The sequence below is a fragment of the Adelges cooleyi genome, unplaced genomic scaffold (assembly GCF_023614345.1).
Source record: "Adelges cooleyi isolate 19-005CV unplaced genomic scaffold, UGA_ACOO_1.1 ACOO_flye_CR_arks_rails_tigmint_CR_PRNA_574, whole genome shotgun sequence".
Lineage (NCBI taxonomy): Eukaryota > Metazoa > Arthropoda > Insecta > Hemiptera > Adelgidae > Adelges > Adelges cooleyi.
The window spans coordinates 15,765,771-15,793,299 of record NW_026096268.1 but is presented as its reverse complement, the minus strand read 5'-3'; the positions used below and the strand labels follow the sequence as shown (position 1 = coordinate 15,793,299).

Sequence of the window (27,529 nt, the reverse complement as noted above, 5' to 3'; positions counted from 1 at the left end):
AGTGTATAATTAGGTATTTTATGACAACTGCGTTGGATAAGGTTGCCTACTTATATATATATATATATATACGTTGACTTATGACTTTGGCACACTCGTTTAATATTCATACCGAAATCTTTTAGAAAAAACTAAAAACGTATTAGGTATTGTAAAATTAGTATACTTTAGTAGCATAACGTTTATTTCGAAAAATCAAACCGTAGGTACATATTAAGACGAAGAGGTTAAGCCTCAACATTTTTATCTTTTTTTATTGATTTGTATTTTTTAAGAAAAAAAATACTACTTACAAAACTGCTAATAGAGACTTAAACAATATTGTTAGAGTTATATTAATGAAAATTGTACTTTTTTTTTATTTTTTAAATTAAATTTCAACAAAATTTATTTGGGAATAAATACTATATAGAGGTTGTGTTAGTATTGTAAACTCACCAATTTTCATAGAAAAATTATGACCAATATTCTTTTGGTAAATCAAAAGGATTGTATTCTATGAATTTTTATTATTGTTCAATAAATTATAAAAAAAAATTATTAGATTGAGTTTTAGACATTTTTAAGCATACGTAGATAAAGTTTTCCTCTGTTCTGTGTTAAAAAATACAGTGATAAAAAAAGTATAGCCAATAAGGAATCTTCACTGCTTTAATAATTAGAATACACAATATTTTACTCATTAATAAATCGACAGTTAGCGTACTCTACAATAGAATTTATCACGGCGCATTGTATAGGCAATTTTCAATACATCCTCAATGTTAACTCAAGTTTCACTTGTGGGAACAGACATTTTTTGATTTAAAAAAAAAAATGTAGTTTTTCAAAATATGTAACGTGTTTTATTGTCGACTTCGTAGTGTGTTTACTAATAACTTGTTATACCATTTTATACTTAAAATACTAAAAGATAGGCAATTTCACCATCTAATTAATTTATATTTTATAATACACCATAACTTTTTTACACGCGAAAACATTTTTTATACTCCTTGAAATTGTGAAAAAGTACATATTTTTTAATAATCTTACCTTTTTTTACATTATATAATTGTTACTTGGGGTTACATCGAGTGTAATACAGTATATAACAAGAATAATTATAAATATTCATAGTATATTTAGTAATTTTAATTTCTTAGCACTAGTTGTACTAATAAGATTTATTTTACCACTTATCATGGTATAAATCGCCTGCAAAAAAAAAAATCAATTTCCAAAACATAACTTATAATTATACTTCTACTCAAAATAAAATCATACTTGTAGTATTAAAAAAAAAAAAAATGGTTTTTATTGTTTACTTATTATATGAATAACGCTAATCACTAATGAGAATGAACTAAAGCCACCGCTTACTAAAAGTGTTTAAGAAAACTACTTGATAACTGATTTATTAACATAAATACACATTTGTAATAAAATATAATAAAATAACAAATTGCATTTGCACTTTACATTTAAGTGTATCTGCATAAACCAGTCAAAACGGCTATAAAGTTGAATAGTGCGTATGTAAATATTTATCAGACTATAAGTTTACAAAATAAGCAATTAACAATCGGCATAGGAATTATAATTCAGGTATTAGAAAAATTTTTTCAAGTCGTTCAAGAAATTAATATAGACGCTTTGTTCATATTGTGTGCTTAAATCTGATAGTTTCTCAACAAATTCGCTGGTAACTCCTTTATCGGCCAAGAATGACATTAACAAGTCGTACAGATCCTGTCGAAATAAAATTATACGTAACATGTATTTTCGCATTCAATTTATTTTTATTTATTTCGTAAACTCACAGCATCTAACGTATCGCCACTCAAAGCGTAATTATTTTCGGGAAAATTGTTTTTGTACACGGTTAATTCATCAATGTGGAATACATCGTCTGAAAAATATTTGAAACATTTATTTAAACATTTTTCTATTAATAATTTAAATAATAGTTTTGTTCGTTACATCTGAACACGGATCTACAAACAGCACTTTATGAAATGGATGACATTTTTTTTTTTTTTACATACAAATTACATATATGTATTTATAAACAACTTTATTTGAAAAAAATATAAGCGGACTGCTCGCTTTGCGAGTTGCCTTTACCACACAGTTTGCCCTTATCAATACACAGCGTACATAGTAAACATAGAATAGAATAAAAGTAATGGTACGTAGTAAACAAAATGAACCCCTAATTAATACATCCCTTAAAGGAAACAGAATATAGCAAGTAAATCAATTTCAATATTTGGGAATCATAATAAGCAATGATGGAAGATCAGAAAAGGAAATAAAAAATAGAATAAGACAAGCAAAAAAGGCATTTCTATTTAAGAGTAAATTACTAACATAAAAAAATGTGGATCTAAGAACAAAAAACGTTTAATTAAAACTTATGTACGAAGTACAGTATTAGATGGTAGTGAAACGTTGAACAAAAAAAGATGAAACCACTCTAGAAGCTTTAGAAATGTGGTGTTGGCGAAAAATGGACGGGAATGAAGACAAACGAAGAAGTGTTTGACTTAGTCAAAGAGAAAAGAACCTTGCTAAGTACTTTAAGATCAAGACGATGGGTCATACTGTCAAAGAATCAAAGATGCAAGAGTCGATTCGTACAAGCAACTCAAGGATAAAGCGCAAGACTGTAAAACATGGAGAGAACATTTATTGTAGACCAATCTACGGATTGAATATTAAAAAAAAAAATTATTAATATTTAATTTTACCATTTGCTTCTTCTAGTTCAGCGCCATCAAATCCACTGGCGTATGAACAATTAAAACCAAGCGTAACATTTCCTCGGATAATATCTACTTCAAAATCTGGCTTAGACCTCAGTGAAATTTTTTCTGAACCTTCAATTTCTTCTTCTTGTACTGAATGGTTTATATTGAATTTTACGGTTATGCTATAAACAAAAATATCCAAATAGATAAGACGAGTTGATTGGTTCGCATGTAAGGTTTTGGTGATGGAATTTTCATGCCAAAGAATAAGTACGTAATAAATCTATAAAATTTGTTTTGTAATTATTTACATGCATCGTCATATTAAGTACTACACGTATAAATACTTGTACCATAGGCGTAAACGTAGTCGTTAAATCTATATTTGACTAAAAAGTAATTCAGTGTTTGTGGACATCCTCTACAACACTCTTTCAAATCCCACAATTATTTTTATTATTAAACGTACCAACTGCTATTTTTATATAACTAGTAGAATTATATATATATTTATTGGTGTAAAAACTATAAGCCTTAACGTTGTTAATAATCCAAGCATTATAATCTGTTGTAGTCATAACATTGATTCATTATATTTTAATTAGCCATTACTTAAATGTTTTTCGCCTTGGCGTTGTTTAGTTAAGCTTATTAATCTGCCTAAGAGTTAACTATTGAAATTAATATTAATTAGAAATATAAACTAGTTAATGTGGCAGCTATTACGTTTCATCATCGAGCGTTTCCTTAACAAGTTCAACTTCGGCAACGTTGAATAACACTTTAAATCCTTCGAACGTACTGGGAAGAGCTCTTTTATCTGACGTCTGTTCTTCAGTTTTGATTTCATTGTCCAAAAATTGATGGAGCTCTTTCTCCACTACAAACCCAAGCCTCACATGAATACAAGTAGGTAATTTTAACAAGTTTTAACTGACTGACCTGACGAGTGTGCGTTACGCGCGCCGTTTCTTTGTAACTGGACTAATCGGCTAGCGTTGGTCCAAAGTGACTGTCTAACGGTAGTTGATGACATTTTTCTGGCGAAATTATTCGTTACAATGTTTGACATTTGAGAGACACGTCCTAGCGATTTGATAAAGTTGTTCATGTTTAAATACTTGAAGTGACAGTTCGGGAGAGCAATAAAGACAACAAATTACAGATTGTATTTGGTATGTAAGAAGTAAAAAGTAAAAAACAAATTATTCAAAACGAGATTTCCTTTGGCAAAGAAAACAGTAATTCAGAGCACTTGCAAGTGAAATGTGTGCAATACAAATGTGATTTCGCAATATACGCTAACTAAATGGACAGTGTTCATGGTTTATCAACATAACCTCAAACTGTTGTTGTTAGGGATGGCAACGATATATCGATATGTTCGATATATCGATAACTCTTTTCGATATATCGATATTTTTTTATCGTTCGGGGACTTAGGTTAAATATCGATTATCGATATCATTTTACGATATTATCGATATATCGAAATTCGCACATGTTCATAAAAAAAATTTATTTCATATTAATAACATAATATGAACTTTTTTTTTAAACATTTTAGTGGTAAAATGAATTTTTGTGCTCTCTGCTAGAGATCATAATATATTGATAAGAGCCCTAGTGATAGTGCTTTTTGGTTTCATAAGTAGCGGAATGGTGTTTACGAGAAATGGCCACACTGGCCCGGAGTGTTTTTAAATTTTAATTTATAGCTTTTTAAGTTAAATAAATACATTTGAAATAATGTGAACTATGATTAGTAGGTGTAGATATTAATAAACGATGATGTATGATGTTTTCAATTATTTAGGTCGAAAAATATTAGGTAGGTACTCATAAATTATAACTATTTTTGAATTTCGGAGGGCTTTAACAATGCCTATAAACAAGAATACACGTCTATGGCAGACGGTTATTACGTTACACAATTATTCTAAATTGTCAATTGTCATTGCTCATATTTCAATTTTCATTTTCATTTAGCACCGTTCGGGATGGTGTGCATAAATTATAATTTTTTTTACGCGTTATAATATATTTTTTTCCAAAAACATTATGATGTGGACGTACCATGTATGTACTTACATGATACAGACTGGTAACTGGTAACAAGTAACTGGTCAAGCTTCGGATTGTCGGTCGGTTTGGTCGCGGGACTCCTCTTCGGCCTGTACGGTGGTAGACTCTGGTTGGCCATTAACCACCGTGGTCATGTTAAATTGTTGGAGTGGGGAGGATAACGGGTCCGTCATGTAGAACCTCCTGCTCCTCGTTGATAGTCAAAAAGGGTAATTGGTAAATAACGGCTTATAAATCTCACGTCCTTACAAAAAAAAAAAAACATATTAAAATCAGTGTATATTTTCATTCAGTTGTACAAAGATGCGTTTTACAAATTATATTTGAATAATACTTTTTTTCAGATAGATAGTTTGGTTAGGTTTTGTCAACTTGCGACATTTAAAGTATTCACTACATGAAAGTGCGACGTTAATAATAAAAAAAGTGTCTGTATTTTGGGAGAAAGCACGTATACCGACGAAGGAGTCCCATCATTGTGTTACACAGCTAGACAAATTGTACAATGACTTGAGAAATTTATAAAAAAAGTGCTTTAAGATCCACTAATTCTCAGAAAGAAAATGTATTTTCTTCGAGACTCAAACAATTACTCGATGTGGCTCGCAAAGATGCAATGGCGATGATAATAGACGATAAAGGGAAAAAGTTTTTAAGAAACCAACGAAAGGATGTGCGACTAGGATGTATCGGTGACATCGAGTCCTGGTACGATGTAGAAGAGAATGCCCGACTCCAGGGGGAAGCTATTGAATTGGAACGATTGGAAAACAGGAGAAAAAGGCAAAAACTTATTCAGGTAAGTTTTTTAAAATTAAAACCATAAAAAATAATCATCTCTGTCAGCAGAAATCTACTTAAACGGGCGCCCTTTTTTTAGATTTTTATTTTTTTTGAAACCTAAGTATTTCAACGTTTTAAGTACGATGACGCAAAAAAAAGTTGCGGAAATCATTAGTTTTTAAATTACACGACTTAAAAGTTCAATCAATTGAAATTATTTTATGTTAAATACCCAAGAATTACCACTCCAGTAAGTACGTTTAGATAGCGTAATGGTCAATAACATGTGCTATAGATCAAGATGTTGATGGTTCATCAAACGAGGGGCAATTCAATTTTTTTGCATTTTTTTTTTTGTTTTTATGCAAAAAACACATATGTTCGAAATAAAATGCAACTTACATGGGATGAGGGCTCGCACACGATATTTGGTATAGTTTTTCTACATGTTTCATAGGGTTTATATTTTATTGTATTAACGAATGTCACTTCAATTATCTTTGTATATCGATGATTATTGTTAACTATTGGGTATTGGAAGTATTTGCCTGTATACAATTAGGTTATGCCCGCTCGTGCGTTTTCTTTTGAATGAAACGTTTGCCAAATTTCTACCGCTGTCGAATATGTACCTATTTCAGTATTTGATTGTTAAATTGTGCTAAGCCCGTACAACTAGTGCATCATACTATATGATCTAATTCTGTACAAAAAATTTCAAGTTTCAAGTGTGTCTAAAATTCGTACACAACGTGTAAGGGGCTCTATCTATTGCTTTATATAACTTAACCTAGAATACCTAGAATAAAAAAAAAATGGGTTTTTCATCATCATCTAGCTTAATAAAATAGAATGTGAGTACCTTATCCTAACCCAATTCTGATCAAATATCTTAACAGCTTTTATCTTTTATCGTACACATTTAATGTACGTTGACATTTTCACAACTTTGAATTGGCCTTAATATTTTTTTATTGTCTATTTTGTCCCTCTTGGTGAACCATCAACCGATTTCGACAACATTTGTTAATGATTTGACTGATCGTTAATTATATTTTACAATAAGTTAGTGGAAATCGGGTTTCGCCGAAATTTGTTAGCCTTAAGGGGGGCTCCATACAGACCATTTTTAAGGAGTTTTGTATAGGCAATATTTAAGAAAAAAATTGGTTTCAATACATTTCGACCATGTCAATAAATTTACCGGTTAATTTGTATAAGCTTCGAGGTATTACTTTTAATTTAAATCATTTTGTCTATGAGTAAAAACCATTTTAGTTAATATAATAGTAAATTTTTTGTCAGGTTAAGGGGATTGCATGCAGTTGGTTTTTAAGGAGTTTTGTATAGGCAATATTTAAGATAAAAGTGGTTTTAATACTTTTCGATCATGTCAATTAATTTACCGGTTAATTTGTATAAGCTTCATAGTATTATTTTTAATTTAAAACACTTTGTCTATGAGTAAAAACCATTTTAGTTACTATAACATACATTTTTTGTTCCATCGCACAGGCTGAACCAGTGATCCGATAAGTTATCTGAAAACAGATTTGAATTCGTCATGAAGTTTACTCATTATCATCGGCCAGGGTGACTTTTTTGATATCTTATTCCTACCATGTATGATAAAACACGTTTGAACATTATATAAAATTTCAAATTTGGAAAGGGTTAAAGTTAAAAATTGAAAAAGTGCACTGACCGATCACAAGTAAACTCTATGGTGAATTCAAATCTGTTTTCAGATAGCTGTGCAGTGGAATAAAAATGATGTGTTTTGACTGAAAAAACCGACCGCGTGCAGTGTATTCTGTTTTGTAAAATAAGTTTTTATTCTATTATCCTACCAGGATCCTAGAGGCTAAGAGCCGCCGGACCGCGGCTGCGGGCCGCCGGGCCGAGGCTACGGCCATCACCGCCGCTGCGTGCTGGGACCCTGGTACCGCGAGCCGCAATGAGAGAACATCGGGCTGAATGTTGAAAATTTCATTCACATTGATACAAGCGACGTCGAGAACAAAAATCTTTACTTTTTTTTCGGTTTTTTTTTTTTAATTTTTAAATTTATTCTAAAATTTAAATTTGACTGTGACGTCACAGAAAAAAAAATTAATTTTTTCTAATTATTTACAATATTAATCCTCACGGTATAAGGTTTCGATTATGCAGCCCTTTGTAAATCTAACGGTTCGTCGTAGATCGTGTATTGTTTCTTTGTACCGTACGAGTATTGTATGAATTACTTTGATATCGCAGTTTATGCATGTCGCGCATCAATTGCAATAGCAAAAGCAGCGTGACGAACAATAATACATATATATATCTTTTATCGAATTGAAACGGCAGGTTGTTTTCAAATGCACGGTAAATTTCGGATAGGCGATTGGGTACCGGCCTTAATTAAGGAGTTGTGGGTAGGCAATTTCTGGTTTTTTTTTTTCTGTTACGCGTTGTCGTTGTGCATGTAGTACATGAACATTAGCGCGAGTGTTGTTATCTTAACCTCCCGTCCTTGCACCCGTCTATTGATGCGATAAGACTTTTGAAAATCAATTTGAGTTCAGCGTCAAGTCTACTCGAGATCGGTCAGGCCACTTTTCCAGTATTATTTAATAGTATTTTTTCAACACTACTACAAGGTTTAACGTTTTTTTCAAAAAATTTAAATCAAACTTGTGGAATTTTGAGGACAAAATTAAAAAATGTAAGCCGACCGATCTTAAGTAGACTTCGTGCCGAATCAATGTATATTTTCAGAAGCCTTATCGCATCAATACGACGATCGGACTGATTGAAGTAAAAATGGGTAGTTTTTGACGGAAAAATTGGCCGGTACCCAATGGCCTTAATTTCAACGGTATGTCATAATATCACTCAAAATTATATTGAAACGCGCCGTTTTGTTGGTAATATTCAATAAATCGAAAATTTATCTAAAAGTTAAGGCTTTTTTGGACAGTTTGATTTGAAGTTTTGGATGATAGAATATGAGTTTAGCCATTCCGCTAAACTGTGTCTTTGATTCTCTTTCTGTATAATACTATAATGATTTCCTGATTTCTATTTAACTTTATTTGTTGTTCAGTAACTATACACTATACATGTGTATTTTACTCGATATTTTAATTAATATAATTTGTATATATTAAAATGTTTAACAAGTCACCCGCCACGTATGTATTTATGTGACAATGTATGTATAATGCATAAATTTATACATTCATAACTTAAATTATATGTAATAATGAGAAGGATAATGTTTTCAATGTACCTACCTAATCAGCGGCGTCAGGCGTTTGTGTAGGTAAATATAAAGTTTACAATTTCGTATTTTATCTTAACAATCAAATGCAAAACGTTAAGTACCAGTTTAGAAACGGATCTTTGTACTCGAAATAATCGCCCGGCCAATTTGTCGGCGTTCGTGCCAATTATTTTATTATTTTATTTTCTTTACCTAGTCCCCCAACACAGGTCCAAAACGAATGTAAATATTTTGCTTTTGACCCAGTTGCCACCACAATGTTTGATTTCTGTAATATTTCCAGACAGATGCGCCAACGATTTCAAAAGTCCGCAGCTTTCAAATCGTTCGATCCAAGTGCCTGCATATACTTCATATTGTGTTAGAGAAACTTATGTTTTTTTTTTCCCCCGTACAATCCTTCTGTGCTCGTGTCCACATACGACTACCGGCTGACCATTAGCCTCTCTTCTTGGCGGGTAACCGCGCATTAGGTACGCGGTATCACTACCTATTATACCATACTTAAACATATGTTATAAACTGTTCTAAAGGCGCGGGCCTTAGAGATTATTGGCCGTGGCACCGGGTATGATTAATATTGCACAACTCATATTATTCACTCACTTAATATCCCCTCCACCTATGTGTTTTGTGTGAAGAAAAAAAAGTAATAATATTGAATGCTGTTATCGGAGTTATTTTTAATCTATAGTCCGTTCAGTGTTTGAACGAGAAACGTACACCATCGGCAAACACACACGCACAAGGTACAGACGTTCAATAATTATCACTTGTGTCGTCCACACTGACTTTCCGTGTGTGCTAATAATTGTGTGTTTATTTATTATTATTTTTTTTTTTTGTTCAATTACAGCAGCCGCCGCCGCCGCCGCAGTCGTCGTCGTCGTTTTGATTGAGAAATAATATTGTTATTATATTGATAATTATATACAACATCACACACTTCGGTCTCGGTCGCGATTCGATAAAAAACCAAACCGAAAAACCAAACCGAACCGACGACAAAAGTATTAAAACAACACCGTCGTCGTCGTCGACACTATGAGAGTTTTTTTTGTTTGTTAATTCGCTGGCATAAAAAAAACACCACCTCCCACGTGGTTTTCGTTGCATACAGGACACGACGACGGATTATTCTTGATCTTCTTCGGACAGGTGGAGAGTGAAAACAACAAAAATGCGAGGTAAGTCGCCGTAAACGTTTTTTTTTTAAATTATTATTATTTTCCAATAAACGACCCATCGAAAGAGAGCGAAAAAAAAAACGGAACGCGTTCATAAAAAAAAATATTTCTAGTAAAGCGCCGCCGGTAGATGTTTAGCAAACGGCACTTCTTTTGACGGGCTCCACTTTGTTACTCAAGATGAGAAAAAATTCTTGCAATATTATATCGATTCGAAAATGTTTATATTATTTATCAACAAAATTACCTTTTTTTTTTTTTTTTGTTTTCATTCGCTTACATCAGATATCCTGACAGAATTAGATAGAATATTTCTGCCGGTTCAAATATTGACTATTTTACTTATCATCAAATTACCATGCAATTCGCTGCAAATTTTCACTTCCTAGTCTTTGTCCGGCTTTATTCATTCGGTAAACAAGTTTTGGCCAAACATATTTTACCTGACCATTTTATTTGTCAATTGTGTGTGTGTGTGTCAATTTAATAAAAATATAACAGTAATTATATTTTTTCTTATTTTATTGCTTCGATTTAAAGCCAAAATTTTATTGGTTTTAGTAAAACTGCAATATTAAAAAAAAAAAATAAATAAATAATGAAACATTATAAGCTGTTATTAAAGAGCAAAATATATAGGTGACATTAGATAACAAAATGAAGTATTTTTTCTAAAATTTATATTATTATTTAATTATATCTCGTATGTATATATATATATATATATATATACATTTTTTGTAAACTTAATTTTCTAAAGGGTGCATAACTTCATGAATATTAACTTTTTTGAATTTTTTTCTCCAAATTCGTATAGTTATTTACGCTTAAAAGAATTATGAAAACAGAAATTGGATACATGGTTACTTTTCACTTATTCATATACTTTCAACCTATTCATTACAAATTTGAGAATTACAAAAAAATATTTAACATTAACACGCCTCATAAACTATTTTCTTAATTACATTTAAACGTCCTCGATGAGGTGTACGCAACACTGAAAACACTGGTGGTATAGATTAATTGCATTGTAAACAAATAACAGTTCAGTGTACAAAATATTCAGCTAATAGCTTTATATATTATTATTATTGTAAATATAAACTTTACACGTTGAAAGTTACGGGCTAAGCACGCAAAAGAGTTTTAAATCAACATCCGCATTGTAAAATATGCTGATGGAGATCAACATCCACAATGCGGATGAGTCTACACAGTTTATTAGATAAACATTAAAAAAAAAAAACCAATAACGATGATAAGCGTAAAGCAATAATTTCAAATGTACGTCGAAAACGTCAAAAATTATTTTCACTGAACACGATAGCGGTGGCGCATAATGTGTACAGACAGATATGAATTTTGTGTAAGAAATAAAATATACATTAGCATAATATAGAATTAAAAAAAAAAAATATTCAAAAAATTCGGATATTCTTGAACAATTTTGACATTTTTGTATAACAATTGTGGTGCAAATCAAAAGCAGACGATATTATATCGAGTGTTGTTTTTCCAAATTGCATAAATTACCAATTTCAACGTTTCTCATCGGTGGGCGAAATTCAAACCGATAAGGACCGTGTGTCACCGGCTGTGTTGGGCAGTCGCTCCGTTAAACATAAAATATCTTAGGTTTGCGGGCTACACGGTCTAGAAGGAGGTTTAAAGTTAAGCTAAAAAAAAAAAAAAAAAAATACACTATAAGAAACTTATCATTGCAAAAAAAAGTTGGAAAAAATGGCCCTTGGTTCGCCGTATATGTTTAGTGTCAGTTCAGTGCGCATAAAGGTAAATCTTAAAGGCATTCGAGCTTTGTGCCGGTAAAATGGTATAAATATGGTTAGATATTGTTGGTTAATAGATATTGTGGTTAGATATAAAATGGTTAGATATTGGTTAAACCTGTTTGTAGGCCGAGTGCATTTAAACGTCACGATTGACGATTAGGCTTGTGGTGACAAACTGGCCGGGTTACAATCTGTGTGTAATTTATATTAATTAAAAAACTAATAATAATTGTTCAACATTCTGAACCGAAAATACTTTGATTTTTCGCCGACCGTCTGTTCAATCTGGTTATTATATTGAAAGTCGGTGAGTCAAACCGGTGATCTCGCTCATGGAAATATTATATTATAATATAGTCTATATATAATTGAACTACCAATGTATTAAGAGTGTGCCCATTTCCAAGTACTGATAGCAGCGGCAGTACCTACCGTAATATTAAGTATTGTATAAAACGTGTTTGAATGGTCAAATTTGTTCTATTGTACGGCTAAATTTATTAGGTCATAAATACACCGAACTTCTAAAATGTTTTATTATGGGTATGTAGATTATTTTTATGGTTATCTGAAAAAACCAATACTGTACATTACCATATCGGCTTATCGGTTAGTAAAAATATATATATTTTTTAATTTAACGATAAGGGGAATTCCGAAGTTTTAAAATTTATCACGTCTTGTTACCCTCATTAAAAAAAAAAGTCACTGTAATGTAGGTTTTATATGGAGTGGAGTCATTGTAGAGTTTATAAGATATTTCATAAAGTTCTCAGATTTTATGAAAAACACTTGCCCTTCTACCATTTGTTAAACGGCGTTGTTAGTTGTTTTCAGGTTTTTTTTAACCAGTAAAATACAAGGCCTTTTTCACGTGTAGTATTAATTTAGAGCTTGTATAGTTTAAATTATTAATGCTATAATTGGTAGTTATTTTTTTTTTTTTTTCGTTAGACTATTACTATTAGTATAGGAATTTCTTTACCCATAACACCATGGTCCTGTTTAATGTGTTGTGTATTTCTGATTAGACCTACGACAAATTACGTTTGAAAAAAGGCCTAGTTTACTAATGTTAATTAATCATGTTTCCATGAGTCATTTTTTAGTAAGCATGTGTGTGCTCTGTGAAATCAAACCTGAACCATAAAGTTGTCTTTCACGTTTTGGTCGGTGTATAATAACAAGTTTTGAAGAAATAAAAAATAATTTGATAAGATACAATTCCTTTATGCAAACCGTGTGAAGTATTTTTACCACTCGTTTGAATTTGTGTTTATTATGATGACACATACTGCCAATTTTTATTTATTAAGAATCACGTTTCTTGTTACACGTGCGTTCATAATAACAACGCTATGATTGTAACAAATTTCATTTTACAAAGCTAAATAGCTTTAATATAAAACCTCAATAAACATCTTATGAAACTATCATTGAAAGAGAACTTGTGCCAAATCAACGGATTTGAACGATAAGAACGCAGCGACTTCAAAAACACTCGAAATGCTATCTATTAGCTAAATAAAAAATTTTAATCAGTGATTTAATTACAATTTTGTTGGATATCGTTTTATTTGAGTATAAGTAAACATTTTAAAATTATGGGACCTTAAATAAAAAACCGTGTGAGCCGTAAAAAGTACTCACAATAGCTATGTGTAAACATCTTATTTCGGATCCTACATAAAATACAAATTAAAAATAGAGCTGAGCTTATCATATGCGAAGAAACTGATTTTGACGTTAAAATGTCCACTGATTAACCAAGGCGGAATGTGATAGTTATTTTTCAAAATACCTGTCGCCTCTTTTGTGTGTGACAGTACCTAGTACAAAGTGGAGAAAATGTATTACTGATTGTACATGTTGGTTTAGGGAAATGTATACAACAATCATAAGTATTGGTTTACCATTTATATATAGTATACACATATAGCTAATAGGCCTTATGGCGCTCTTCATATTCATTCTATTTAGTTTATAAAATAGGTACTTACTTATATTATAAGTCTTACATTGTAATAACAATTATAATTATTAAATAAAAAAACTTTACACTTAACCCTAGTCTCGTTGTCCGCCGTGGTCACTCAACATACACCCCTAGTGCCATTGGACATGTATCCGAAATGTTTACTTCAGTTTGCCGGTCAAATTCAGCTCCGTCAGTCCTACTTCCGTTACCCTTACTTCCGGTATTTGCACAAATTTACTACTGCTAGCCAAAAAATCATACATCAAAAATAATAATAATCAGGTTTTAAGTTAAATATCAAAAATATGAAGAATCTATTTTTATAATAATTATTATTTTTTATTTTAAATGGAGTAATTCTAATATTTCTAAATTATCTCAAAGTACTGTAATAAGGAATAATTAAAAAAACTTTTTTACTAGGACTTGTGGGTTTGACATAAATGAGCACAGAATGCAACAATTATATTGAAATCCCGTGGGAAAACTCCTACTAGAAATACAAATTGAGGATTAATTTTTTTAAATATATCAGTCCACCAGATACTAATAATAATAATAAATTAACACCTACTTCTAATAAGTTATAAATTTTGTGACCATTGTTTGCAACATTAATAGGTCTAATTGAATAATAAACTTATCACTATAATTTTGTTATAATAATTTGTATTGCTTTAATGGGATCTATTAGAGTACAGTACATCATATAAGACTATAGTATTTTATTTCTCGTTTCAGAAAATTGCTATTAGGCACAGCAAATTGCAGTTAGATAAGTGATTTTATTTATTTATTCATATAAACACCCGCAAGTACAGTAAAACAAAATTGGTAAGCACAGAAAACAAACAAAAAAAAAAACAGTATGCAATAAAACATAATTTTTGGACATTATCATGAAACAAATCAAATTCAGAGCAATACTCTTACAATATTTAGGCAGGCGATATAATGCCTTGTGGACTATTTTATAGGTAAATAATAGAACAGCAAGGATTAGCTTTAGACTTGAGGTAAAGTTGGGGATTCTAAAAGCAATTTTTGAGAGAAGCTCGAGAATCAATTAATTCATTGATTAGTTTATAGATAAAGACCACATCAATAAACTTAAGTCTCACAGTAAGAGGTGAAAAATCGCAAATTTTTTTTGATTTATATGCAATTGTAGGTTCCCAGTTTGGTTTAATACTCTTTGTTTTAGGTATTATCTCAATATCACAGTAAAGATGTAACTATTTTGTTTTGTTCATTGGAGACAAATTTTCGGATATTTTTTAGGTCTGTTCAAATGTTGTGTGTGAAATTCTTAAAAATTTCATATTGTAGTCGCACTTGGCTTGGAACAATACAAATTTGAATTTCCACAAGACTCATTATTTTGGCAACATACAAGTCTTATTACAACTCATTTTACATCCAATTTTTAGGGTATGTGTGCATTTAAATTGAACATGTTTAGGTACTGTACACAATAATAACATATGTAGTTACTTGGGCAGTCAACACCGCAGAGTAGTTTGAAGGATAGTTTTGTATTTTTGGTTGACAGTTTTTTTTCAACAAAATTCGGGTAAACTCGTTTTGGTCAATCTCGAGGAGGCTTTAATACATTTAAATGTGCTCCCGGCCTTTTTAATTGGTATTATTTTATTTTTGGAGAGCGGGCAGGCCAGAGCCTATATGGGTATACTCAATTCTATCAAGTGGCGGCTATATGACACTGAATGGCTAATTGTTTATTAATTGCGCGTTAATTGTAGTGTCAGAAGTCAATATAAATTGGCACAAACATTACCAGCACTCTAATAGTATCTTAAAAAAAAAAAAAAAAAAAAAAAACGATAGTAGAATTCCTTTTGAATTTATGTTCATTGTAGTAACGTTTGGATGTAATATTTATCTCTTGTGATGGTAACACTAGGCACCGGAAACTTGTATAGGTGCAAATCAGTTTTAATCCTAGTCTCGATTATGTCAAGGTGTGTCGAAAATTATTGTTTTGTACCAACTGTATACACATTTTCTATTCTATTAGTCATTGTTTAACTTATAAATGGGATTATTGTTAATTCGCAATTATATAACACGGGTAGTCAAATAAAATAAGTATTATCTACTCCTTACCTAGCAATTTATCTCTTTTATTGTTCTTTGTTATTAAAGTGTGACATTAATATATATTTTTTTCATTGTGTAAAAGATTAATTTATCGAGTGTGATTTATGTAATCAAGCGAAACTCATTATTTGGATAGATAAACTAATAATAATGGTAATAATTGTTTTTGTAGAATACCTGTGAGTTTACCTTTAACGGTTTTCAAGTGATATTTATTAGTCAAATACCAAGTGGGTTCCGGTAATTTTTATCTGTTTACATGTTGGCGAATAGTGTGCGTGTGTTAATATAATCTATTTTTTTTTTTTTTTTTTAGGTAATTTTATTTCACTTGTCTACTTAACACGTAGAAAAATAATTACGCAAGCAAGCACTGATTAAGTACAAAGTACCTAATCTGTAGTACTAAGTGTTGATTCCACTTTAATTTCCACAACACCTTAATCATATTACAATAACATCCGATTAAGTGTTACATAACATTTGAGCATTTTCGTGAAAAAAATTCAATTAAAAAAACCCAATAAAACAACGTTATCCAACTCTGATTCAGATCTGATAGCAAGAACTATGGTTATGAGGAGCACAATATAATATCAAAAACTGCTTATGTACCAAAATCTAATATTGATTTTGTGATCTTAATGTTTTGTGATAATAATATAATGCTTTAATTTTTTCTGGAAAATGTCAATTTATAATAATTTATTTAAAAAAATAACCCGCGCATTATTTTCCAACCAAAAATATATTTAAAATGTAACCTTATTTATAAAAATATATATCTGATTATGTGCTCGTTTTAATGTTAATATCTGCAACCATAATTTTACAATACTAATCAAAATGTATTGTCTACATTTCATCAACATACTCTATTTTTTACCTGCAAATTAATTTCGTGTAAGATAAATATATATATACTGCCTGACTATTTGATCATGACATCATAAAATCGTTCGTAACATTAATTATTATTATTATTACTTATCGAAGTTGCAACAATAGGAGTGAAATTTAATAACCAAAACGTTTACCATTAATAATTATTATTGGTTTATTTAGCTTGCGTCCGACTGATGGGTTTCAATAACTTGACACAACATCATATTATAAAGCACTATATAACAACATTTACCAAATATAATTCTAATTTCTATAATTATTATCGTAATAATTAATTTGTTGTCGATAGAGATAAACTGGAAATTTTAAATAAATATCCGAAAAAAAAAACAGTTACCTATTATATTTTGTCGGCGTCTAAACGAAAACAATGTCACTGCAGGCATAAAACGTGTTATTATTTTAAATATCTTATTTGTGTGTGTGTGTGTTGTGTGTTGTTTTTTTGTTCGTCTATTAGCTACCTTGGCATTGTGGTTCCTGGTGTTCTCCGGGTTTGCGTGCAACTACATGATCCGCATAAACCTGAACATAGCCATCGTGGACATGACCACGGTGCGAAGCAAAACCAGCGGAGCGCACATGTGTCCAAATTCCACGGCGTTCAGTAGCATTCGCCCGGCGGATTCGTCAAGTCGCAAAGTAATATTTCAAAGCTATCAAAAAAAAAAAAAAAAAAATCGAATAACATAGTCAGTTGTTAATACAGTTTGTATCAGAAATTGATACCGTGTCTCTCGGTTGGGCCTGTCCAAAGAGGGGGGGGGAGAGGGGGGGAGAGAGAGAGAGAGAGACACCTCCCTTAAAAACGAGTGCACACAGTGGACGGTGGACTTAGATATTTTCCATTGTTGGCAGACAGAATTTCAATGGACCGACCGAGAGAGAGCGATGGTACTGGGCTCGTTCTATTGGTTGCACTGGGCAACTCAACTGCCGGGAGGCATACTGGCACGGACTTACGGTGCTAAACGGATTTTCGGGTTCAGCAACTTGTTCATGTTCGTCATGTCGTTCGTCATGCCTTTCGCCGCTCGATGGGACATCAAAGCTCTGGTGGCCGCTCGGGCGTTGCAAGGTCTAGTCGGGGTAACGTGTGTCAACACAATCGCGGCTAAATTATAGATTGATTTAACCGGTGGTTTTTGTTATTGTTGTTGTTGTATTGCAGGGCATGGCGTGGCCGTCGGTGCATCATCTGACCGCACACTGGATACCGCCGAACAAGAGGAGCAATTTCATCACCGCTTATTTGGGTCATTATTATTATTATTATTATTTTCTGCGCCGATATCGGTTACGCCACCCGACCCGCGCTGTACGTGATAATCGTATTTACTACGGCGCTTAATTTGTATTATCTCGATTTAAAAGGCAGTTCGATCGGGGTCGCTATCACGTATCCGCTGTGCGGTCTCATCATGGAACAATGGGGATGGTCTTATGTGTTCTACGTGTCGGCAGTGGTCGGCGTGCTGTGGTTCCTCGCCTGGTGGCTGCTGGTGTACGACACGCCGGCCGAACATCCGTTCATTTCCCCAAACGAGCTGGCCCACATCACCAGCAGTCTGACCAGCATGGTGTCGGCAGAGCCGGTAAGTCGATTACGTCCGGTCTACCCTTTCTGGACGACGGGCGAGACGGTGCGTTTTTATAAAAAAAAAAAATTCTTGATTTTTCGAAAAGTCACAGTCGTTTGAAAATGTCAAAATAGTCGTTATTCCTAAACCACGTATTGAGCGTTATACTTGGAATAACGATGGAAAAAAAAAACGCACCCGGTCTTGCCCTCCGAAATATTGTTACCTTTTAATTTTTACAACGGGCGCTTTTATTCTAAACCCAAAATTATTGTCGACTTATTTTCAGTCTGCTTAAACACGTCGAGACGGAAAAAACAATTTTTAAATCGCTTTCGAGGATGCACCGTGATGGTGCAAATAATAAATTGACTACCAAAATTGGAGTCCTAGTCGTTGAACTAATAATAATTGCACATCGCGGTTTAACGTTTAAATTAAGATTTTCTAAAAAATTGCCTATACTTTACTCCTTAAAAATGGGCGCTGCGACGCCGTACAAAAGTCAAAACTGTATGCAAAACGCTCGATAATTGAAATATAATTAAAAATAAATTATTATTTATCATATTTCGTTTACTTCAAGTTTGTAAATTACTTCAGACAAGTAACGTTGTAACAATTATACAATAATAAACCTATAATATATCGGTTTTTCGCAATTTTTTCTTGGCTCGGAGGGGCGAGTGGGGGGGGGTTGAACCCGAACCCCCCCCCCCCCCCCGTAAGTACGCCACTGCTTAAGGGGGTGTGAAATCTCGCGGTCTTCTTTATCGTGTTAATTTTTTTTCCAGTTGCCGATACCTTGGAAGTCCGTTTTGACGTCTCTGCCCGTGTGGACGGCCCTGTTCGTCCAATGGGGAACCGGATGGGCTCTGCACACGCTCATGACACAAACGCCGACCTACCTGAACCTGATGTTCGGCTGGAGCCCACAAACGGTCAGTCCGTCCGTCCGTCCGGCCCGCCCGACTGGAGCGGAATATTTTTTATTTTTTTTTTTTTTTTTGTAAAGCGTAACGACCACCGGTTCCGTGTGTTTCTCAGGTCGGCATGTGGTCGGGAATACCGCATTTCACCAGGTTTTTCTTCTCGCTGTTCCTGTCGTTCGGCATCGACTCGCTCATGTCCACCGGCCTGTACAGCCGCACGTGTGTCCGCAAAATATCCACCAACATATGCACCGTGGCGCAAGCCCTACTGGTGTTGGCCGTCGTGTACGCGGGCTGCGATCAAATACTGGTCAACGTGTTTTTGACGTTGGCCATGACCGCCAGCGGAGCTTCGACGTCCGGCCCGTTGTCGATGATGGTAGACCTGGCGCCCAATTTCGCCAGTACGTACAGAGAGAGAGAGATTACCGAGTTTATTATTATTTCCGTGTTGTAAAATATGATGGCAACAAGGGGTTGGTCCTCCAAGTGGGGGGGGGGGGGGAAGGTGCTGGTCAGGTCAGTTAATTTCACACTACTTGTCTATAGGCAATAGGCATGACAAGTAAGAAGCGTTGAAAACGGTATTTTTGAAACGCTGTTCGTACCTCTAAAAATTAGATTCTTCCAGTTTATATTATAAAATAACTAATTATTTTATGCTTTTTTTTTACTTATCGACAATTAACCCGATTGCTTTGGTCAAACGTTTATTTTTTTTTTTCAAATAAAAGATAGTTTGATTAGGCTGAAAAAAGGGTTTTAACGATATTTTTGTTTTCTAGTAAACATAAAAAAAAAAAAAACCAAAAAAATCTACAACACGAAAACCGACAACCTTAACTTTTAGTTTAAAGGAACAGAAATTAAAATTTTTGTTCAAAGCCCCCTTTTTGTTGTTTTTTAACTACTGCGAAAGCGCGCCGTACAAACAGTATTTAGCGTTTTGTACGTACGATAAAACAGTATAACAACGTCAACTATGACAATATCGTTGGGTATTCTGCCACACAGGTGTATTGCAAGGTTTCAGCGGCATAATCGGAGTAGTCCCAGGAATGATATCGCCGTTCGTGCTGTCGTACTTCACCAACGATAACGTATGAGTCCGCTTCAGTGTTAACCGTTTAACTAATCGCCCACTGACAATGCGTTTTGTTTGTACAGAACACGGTCGAGTCTTGGCAACACTTTTTCGCACTCTCGGCCGTCATCATAGCCATGCCAGGATTGATGTACAACTTTGTCGGTTCCAGCGAACTCCAACCGTGGAACGCACCCAACGGCGCCGTGGTCAACCAAGAGCTGGCCATCACCGCCAACGGGCTAACCACCAAAAAGTGATTGTTTAATATTTATTGTACTTTTTTTGTTGTTGTTAATTTACACTTTATGTAAAAACAACGTTTATATTTTGTATACTGTTTGAGTCGTCATTTTAAATTATTGATTTTTATCCAATAATAATTGTTGACGTTTTGTTTCAAACCATATAATTTACTTTCACACCTCGGGGGGGAAATCTGCAGTATTACAATTAAGTTAAGTTTACGAGTCCACAATACAAATACCGAGAAAGGGTATATTATTTAAGATAAAGCGAAGAGAAAAAAAAAAAAAAAGATAGTTAGGTATTAACTCTTATCGGGTCTAAGTATAAAGTGTTTACTACAGCAGATGTTCGTTTTTCGTAAGTACAAGTGATTTTAAAAATAGTGTCAAAATATAAATTACAAAATAAAAGAACTTTAAAATACAATTACAATAAGATGTAAAAAAAAAAAAAAGTGTAATAATTTATTAAAGATATCTTTACAAGACGTATTATGTATAGTGTATATATAAAAAATGTAAACATGAAAAACGGTACAAAATCAAACAACATTTGTGCATATAAAATATATTTACATTAGCAGAATATTAGTATATTGTATGTGTTAATTATAATAAATAAATTATTATCACAGAAAGATAAGTATAGAATAAAAATTGTAAATAATTTACCATTAAAATTAGATATAAATAATTTCAAAATAAACGCATCTAAACGAAATAAAATTTTAAAAAAATAGTTGGTATAACCGCCAAAAGTAGGTTTTTTTTTTTTTTGTTTAAGTCCAGCAAATTTGGTGTTCAACAAAAAAATATAGGCGGCTTACTGTTTTGCCAACTCCGCGGCACAATACCAATAACAATTGTAATAAAATATTAATAGATTTGTAACAAATAAATATTAGAATTAAAAAATATATAATAAAAGTCAGGTATAGATCTTTTACACTGGCCGTTCAAATTTGTTCAGCGTCAACACAAATGTTTTTTAATCTTTAAATAGTTCTATGTAAAACTAAAACAATATAAAATCGTCAAAAATGCAATCACGGTGGTTAATGATTTTCTCATGATATGAGATCTTAACAGAGTTGTGTGTTACAACACAGCGGCGGCGACAATTACAAAAATCGTATACACTGTAACATCAATAATTATTTGGTATTTTTAATCGATTCTCGAGTCATGACTTCTGTCATAGAGTGCGAAATAAAAGTCTCATGTTGTGCGTGAATATCGAAGCGAGACGACCGCAATTCGTATTGATTGTCCTGTTTAATAGGCTCGCAGTCCGTTCCAGAAGGTATTTGGACGGGTCACTACCGAGTTCATACTGTAATACGTACAAAAAAAAAAAAATACTTTAGATGACAACTAGCGAAACAATTAAAAAAAAATAAATCGTTATTATGACTTACCTGGTACATGGCGGTATACACAGCTCGGAACGCGGGTTGTTTGTCCGTCCAGAATGTAGATCGAGAACCGTGGAGAACGTCGATGCCGTTTTCTTCAGCCGATTTGCAATTGCTCATGTACATACAATGATCTGATCGGTAATTGTAGCGACACGGATACACGTAAACTTTATCTAAGATAATAATAACAATAATAATAATACGAGTATTTTTTGTGGATAGATAATTCATTTGGAAATTCACTACCTGGATGGTCGTGGAAAATTATATTAATAATGTCCTGATCGCCCCACGTAAGTTGTTGTCTGTATTTTTCTAAAATTGGAGCCAGTTTACCGATCCAATCGAATTCTCGCATTCGCGTAAGGTTCATCAACATGACGCCGGAATTAAGTCCTAATTTTTATTGTTTATCGTTATAAAAAGTAAATTATGCCAAGTTGTCTACAATCATGTACAAGTAAATACCTAATTTTCCGTAATAAGGATGTTTAGCAAATCGATTATACCATCCAACATTCATATCCTCGTGTTCCGGCACTAAGGCGGCCAATTGAGAAGAGTTCATCAGCGTAAAATGTCTCCAAACGTCTGCTACGTTGTTCAAAAACAATGTATCCGTGTCTACGTATAGAATAGAATCTAAATGGCTCAGAACCGACTGCAACGTTTTCAATAGATTTATAATCAGACGACGTTATGACTGCGTGTTACTTTGTTTTTTATCACTTACTGGTAAAAAAAGTCGTTCTGATGCACATGGTTGAAACAGTTTTCTCCATTCCTCCGAGTGTTCTTTGGGAAAAGTAATACTGTGTATCTCGTACGAAAACGAATCGTTTGTCAACAGTTTCCATTCCCGCAGCTAAAACGAGTAATAAAATTAATAAGAATTCACAATAACTTTGGTGTAGGTAAGTAGTACAGTTTCATCGAATTCTTGTTGAATATTTTTTTCGGCAATAATCACTATCTTCAGATCCGAATCACCGCGAAAAACTATAGCGGATTTAATCATGACCAATGCTTCGGTTGTTAGACTACCGCACACGACGACTGCCACGACTACTTGGTCGTTTTTCCTGTAGAATTTAACATTTTATAAAAACACATAAAAAATCAACTGCAATCAACTTACTTAGTTTGGAATAGCTCGACAGAACGATTCAGTGGCGTCAGCACCGACTGTTTACCGGTGTATCGACTTAGTGATTTTTCAGGTAGACGTAGAAAAAATAGAAATATTATAAGTCCAATCGTTAGAGAGAGTATGTACGAACATTTTATTCGAACCATAGTAAATAATGGAAATGGTCATACATATAAATTGCAAACAATCAGATCCGATCGGTTTACAGACTTTTCAGATTAAAATATACAGATCAACAATGTAATATGTACAAAACGTATTGAATATTTTAATTATTATTTGTATAGACATTTTGAATATTGTTTCGATTTCGTCAACAAATAAATTATTGTGCACAAACTACAAAGCGTTTAGAATAATGATAACGTACCGTTTGATACGGCCGTCTGATAACGTTAACCGTTAATATATAACTCTGGTTGTGGTCATGCGGGGTAACCACTAACCAGAAAAAAAACAATTTATTGAAAAAAACTTCTGTACAAGCTATACCCATATCTTAAAGTGAATTTATTAATTTTATACATATAACCATATGTAGAAATTGCGTTACGAATTTTTGTGTCTTGTCCTACCTCTAACTTGTCTGCTGCGAGGTCTTTTTCAGTCTTAAAAAGAGTCAAGTCCTATTCGAGATCAAGTACTACAAACAAAATGCTAATTCTTTGGCTGTTTTAACTATATAGTCAGATTTAACAAAGAAGTTAGATTATGATGATATCATTGATACGCTCGGCGTAAATTCTACTGCTTTTGCTCGCCTTTTAATGGCGTTTTTTATTGAAAAAGCTCGTCGTAAACATTTTTAATATTCTTATACATATCGGGAATTGTATACATTAAGGGATTTTTTTTCTAAACGTTGTCATTTAACCTATTACATTTAGGTTTTTTGTATAATTAATAATAAATATACCTACTGTAATTATGTAATATGTACTTCAATAAATGTATTTTTACTTGCTTTTCTTTAGCTCGCTAAGCACGTACGTTTGTACGGGTATTTTTCAAATCTTGCAAAATTAATTTAGTAATCTATTCAGCAGTTATTAAATACCTTAATAGGACTAAAAAGTAAAAAAATAAAATAAATAAATTAAAAAAAACTTTTTTAAAAATAGTAAAAAGTGAACTAAAAAGTAAAAAATAATTTTATTACAAGAACAGTTTACCAATCGATTCTAGCATATTTGATTTAAAATGCCAATTACTTTGAAAACAACCGAAAATTAATTTTTGACTAAAAAGAAAAGCGTGGGCCCTGTTCAACAAAGTCCCTAATAAATTTATCGGATAATGTTTTTTGTACTGTAGGTTTTCTTGTAATTTAAATTTGGTTGAATATTAGTGTGTGACACGTACATCTCTTAATACTTAACTCAATAAATTTGGACTTTGTTGAATAACGCCCACGCTTTTCTTTTTAGTCAAAAATTTATTTTCGATTGTTTTCAAAGTAAATGACATTTTAAATAAAGTATGCTACAATTGATTGGTAAAAAAATGTTCTTGTAATAAAATTATTTTTAGTTTTTAATTCACTTTTTACTACTTTTTTTTTTTTTTTTTTTAGAAAAGCATGTTTTTAAAAACTTTTTTTTTTTATATATACCTAATATATACCTTTCAGATTATCTGCGAACTTCAAACGTCCGTAACTTCCAAAGTAAGTGCGAGCGGCCCAAAATTTTTGCAGATTCGATTTAATCACAGCATGCAAAATACTATCGATTAAAAAAAAAAAAAATCGAAAAAAAAAAGGTGTCCGGTAAAGTAGATTTGTTCCTAACTTTTTATTAACGTTTTGTAATAAATATGTTTGACGACAGTTTATGTATCAGTGTAAAAAAGTAATATCGGTGTAAATTACTTGTAAGTTTTTATAATAATAATTTTTTAGAGTAATTTTAAATAGATTTTGTAAATAGTATAGTTTGGTTGATAACTACTAGTATTCATACGAATAAAATCTTTTTAGATAAGTACATATCTATATATTTTAAAACTTTGTGTCAAAAGAAAAATTGCTCGAAACGTTTTTGCACGTGTCTTGAGACGGATGCTTTTTCACTGTAAGTATTTCCGAGAAACCAATAAAAAAAAAACGTTAAACGCACGAATGCGCACAAGAACGATTGATCTTCTCGCGTCCAACACCTTCGTATCACCAGCTCGAGAAAACACGGTTTTGTTTTATTATTATTATTATTATTTGCTGGCCAAGAAAAATATTTTATAAAAAATCGTTTAATACACATGGGCGCCACTGACCATTCGAGTAGGACCCGTCTAACAGACGACAGTGTCGGCATAATTTTAGCGAAGTATACATTTTTTTTTGTGACTTTTATCGACATGATTTTAAATAAATTGTTGCCTAAGCACAAACGGCTATCGACAAAACAACAACTCGTCCTCCGAAGATTATACGCCGACCTCATTCCATGCAGCCCGACCGGTGTTTCGCCGTCTCTCCGAGGTCTCGTGCTCGGGTGTTTCGCCCAAAAAGGCGACACGACCGGCGAAACTCTGACGTTCACACCGACGGCCAGCAAGTTCAACGATTCGCTCGGCGGCAAGTTGATGGAACAATTGCGGTACGCCAAGCCGCCACCGGCCCGCGGAGACGTGCGCACTTTCTACGGGCTCGACCAAACTTACCCTTACGTGTCCGTGGTCGGTCTGGACGACGGGTGTCTCGGCTACAACGAAAAGGAGGGCATAGACGAGCAAAAAGAAACGGTGCGCAACGCCGCGGCATTAGGTATCAGATCCCTGCAAAATTTCGACGTGCAGAAAATCTACTTGGAAAGTTTCGAGTCTGCGGAGAGCTCTGCCGAGGGCGCGTCGATGGGAATGTGGGCGTACCAGGACCTGAAGTGTCGGCGAAATTGGCAGAATATGCCGAAGCTCGAGCTGTACGACAGTTGCGACTGGACCGGTTGGCAAATCGGTCTGCAAAAGGGCTCTGCGCAGAACTTGACGCGGCAGCTACAAGAGATCCCGGCTAATCTGTTGACGCCCAAAGCGTTCGCCCGAAACGCGGTCGCGCTGTTGTCCAACCAGGGCATCGATCTGCAGGTCCGCGGTAAACACTACATGGAGTCCCGGCACATGAACGCGCTGCTTGCCGTGGCCGGCGGGTCTTGCGAAGAGCCACAGCTCCTGGAGGCTACATACGAAGGTTGTGACATCGACGTGCCTCCCGTGGTGCTGATCGCGCCGGGTCTGACTTACAACTCGGGCGGCCTGGGATCGCCGAGGTCGTGCGAAGACCAGAGACACTCCCGCGGTGAAATTTCAGGCGCCGCCGCTCTAGTGGCCGTCCTGCGGGCGGTCAGTGCGCTCAAGCTAGACATCAACCTTAAGGTGATCATACCCTTGGCCGAGCACGTGATCGGTTCAGGCTCGTTGGAACCGGGAGCGGTGTTGATGACGAAAAGCACGAAGACCGTCCTGGTGACCGACACTGTAAAAGCTAACCAACTTATCGTTGCCGACGTCATGTCCATGGCGGGCATGTCCGACTGTTACAACGCCAAAATGATAATCGACATCGGCCCGTACGTAGACTGTTCGGAAATATGGTCTTCCCTGGCGTTGGGAGTATTCACGAAAAATCCGTCGTTAATGGAATCTATAAAAGCGGCGGCCATGCACACCGGCGACCGAGTCTGGAGACTACCGCTGTGGAAACAGTCGACCGTGCACGTCCAATCGGCGGACCAAGCGGACCTTGTAAATTCCAGCAAGCATTTTGGCGCAAACTCCATGCAAGCCGCGGCTTTCTTGCAAGAATTCGTGCCCAGAGACGTGCCTTGGATGCACCTGGACATCAGCGGGCTCCTAAAGACAACGGGTCGCGATGCCGCGTATCTAGCCGAAGGCATGTCCGGTCGACCCACGAGGACGCTTATAGAACTGTTGGCGCAGATGACATGCCAGACAGCGTCTTCGATAACCGCATAAGCCCGAGCCAAAATTGTCGAAAACAAAATTGACCCAAATATAACCGAGTGTTTTTTTTTTTTATCATTATTTGTTGGCGGGTTCAAATATTTCTAATCGAAAATTTGATTGAAAAACAATTTCCAACATTTCGGTTAATGGTTTTTGCACTAGTCGCTACCCAATGCCTCTGAATGAACTGTTTATTTACAGCGAGAAATATTATTAATCAAATCGACCCGCACAACAGCCTAGTAGCTAACAGCCTGACAACAGCTGTTGTTACACGTGTACTGTTGTCGACTAAGTGATTAGT

The 27,529-nt window shown here is 34.0% G+C and overlaps 4 protein-coding genes across 7 annotated transcripts; 2 read left to right on the top strand and 2 right to left on the bottom strand.

The window, feature by feature from the left end:
* Positions 1–1,358: 1,358 nt before the first annotated feature.
* On the bottom strand, positions 1,359–4,054 carry LOC126843673 (complement component 1 Q subcomponent-binding protein, mitochondrial). Its single transcript, XM_050581344.1, has 5 exons — positions 3,675–4,054; positions 3,459–3,612; positions 2,733–2,914; positions 1,803–1,891; positions 1,359–1,731 (listed from the first exon to the last, which is right to left on the bottom strand). The coding sequence occupies exons 1-5, from the start codon at positions 3,841–3,843 to the stop codon at positions 1,591–1,593; spliced, it is 735 nt and encodes a 244-aa protein (XP_050437301.1). The 5' UTR covers positions 3,844–4,054; the 3' UTR covers positions 1,359–1,590.
* Positions 4,055–9,526: 5,472 nt separating this feature from the next.
* LOC126842788 (sialin-like) lies at positions 9,527–20,853 on the top strand. Of its 4 annotated transcripts, none has more exons than XM_050579936.1 (10): positions 9,528–9,617; positions 9,725–10,055; positions 17,314–17,495; positions 17,712–17,942; positions 18,025–18,109; positions 18,228–18,448; positions 19,228–19,374; positions 19,481–19,769; positions 20,380–20,465; positions 20,533–20,853. In XM_050579936.1, the coding sequence occupies exons 2-10, from the start codon at positions 10,049–10,051 to the stop codon at positions 20,707–20,709; spliced, it is 1,425 nt and encodes a 474-aa protein (XP_050435893.1). In that variant the 5' UTR covers positions 9,528–9,617; positions 9,725–10,048; the 3' UTR covers positions 20,710–20,853. The 4 variants fall into 4 exon arrangements, with proteins under 4 accessions (XP_050435897.1, XP_050435893.1, XP_050435894.1 ...); XM_050579937.1 differs by having other exon boundaries at positions 9,561–9,617; positions 9,728–10,055; XM_050579938.1 differs by having other exon boundaries at positions 9,604–9,665; positions 9,728–10,055.
* Positions 20,854–21,187: 334 nt separating this feature from the next.
* LOC126842789 (glucoside xylosyltransferase 1) lies at positions 21,188–24,217 on the bottom strand. The gene is made up of 7 exons (XM_050579941.1): positions 23,254–24,217; positions 23,041–23,197; positions 22,849–22,980; positions 22,584–22,776; positions 22,362–22,511; positions 22,116–22,288; positions 21,188–22,030 (listed from the first exon to the last, which is right to left on the bottom strand). Exons 1-7 carry the CDS (start codon positions 23,409–23,411, stop codon positions 21,893–21,895), a joined length of 1,101 nt encoding a protein of 366 aa, XP_050435898.1. The 5' UTR covers positions 23,412–24,217; the 3' UTR covers positions 21,188–21,892.
* A 1,403-nt stretch (positions 24,218–25,620) lies between these two features.
* Positions 25,621–27,234, top strand: LOC126843635 (cytosol aminopeptidase-like). The gene has a single exon (XM_050581282.1). The coding sequence runs from the start codon at positions 25,621–25,623 to the stop codon at positions 27,232–27,234; it is 1,614 nt and encodes a 537-aa protein (XP_050437239.1).
* The last annotated feature ends 295 nt before the right edge of the window (positions 27,235–27,529 follow it).

Excerpts from the sequence above, each read along its gene's own strand:
- LOC126843673 (XM_050581344.1), bottom strand. The coding sequence starts at position 3,843 with ATGAACAACTTTATCAAATCGCTAGGACGTGTCTCTCAAATGTCAAAC. Across the intron at positions 1,892-2,732 it reads TGAACTAGAAGAAGCAAATG|ACGATGTATTCCACATTGAT; the intron begins GTAAAATTAAAT and ends AATATTTTTCAG. Across the intron at positions 1,732-1,802 it reads GTGGCGATACGTTAGATGCT|GATCTGTACGACTTGTTAAT; the intron begins GTGAGTTTACGA and ends TTATTTCGACAG.
- LOC126842788 (XM_050579936.1), top strand. Across the intron at positions 19,770-20,379 it reads CCTGGCGCCCAATTTCGCCA|GTGTATTGCAAGGTTTCAGC; the intron begins GTACGTACAGAG and ends TCTGCCACACAG. Across the intron at positions 20,466-20,532 it reads CGTACTTCACCAACGATAAC|AACACGGTCGAGTCTTGGCA; the intron begins GTATGAGTCCGC and ends TTGTTTGTACAG.
- LOC126842789 (XM_050579941.1), bottom strand. The coding sequence starts at position 23,411 with ATGGTTCGAATAAAATGTTCGTACATACTCTCTCTAACGATTGGACTT. Across the intron at positions 23,198-23,253 it reads GTCGAGCTATTCCAAACTAA|GAAAAACGACCAAGTAGTCG; the intron begins GTAAGTTGATTG and ends TAAATTCTACAG. Across the intron at positions 22,777-22,848 it reads CAGAACGACTTTTTTTACCA|TCGGTTCTGAGCCATTTAGA; the intron begins GTAAGTGATAAA and ends AAAACGTTGCAG.
- LOC126843635 (XM_050581282.1), top strand. The coding sequence starts at position 25,621 with ATGATTTTAAATAAATTGTTGCCTAAGCACAAACGGCTATCGACAAAA.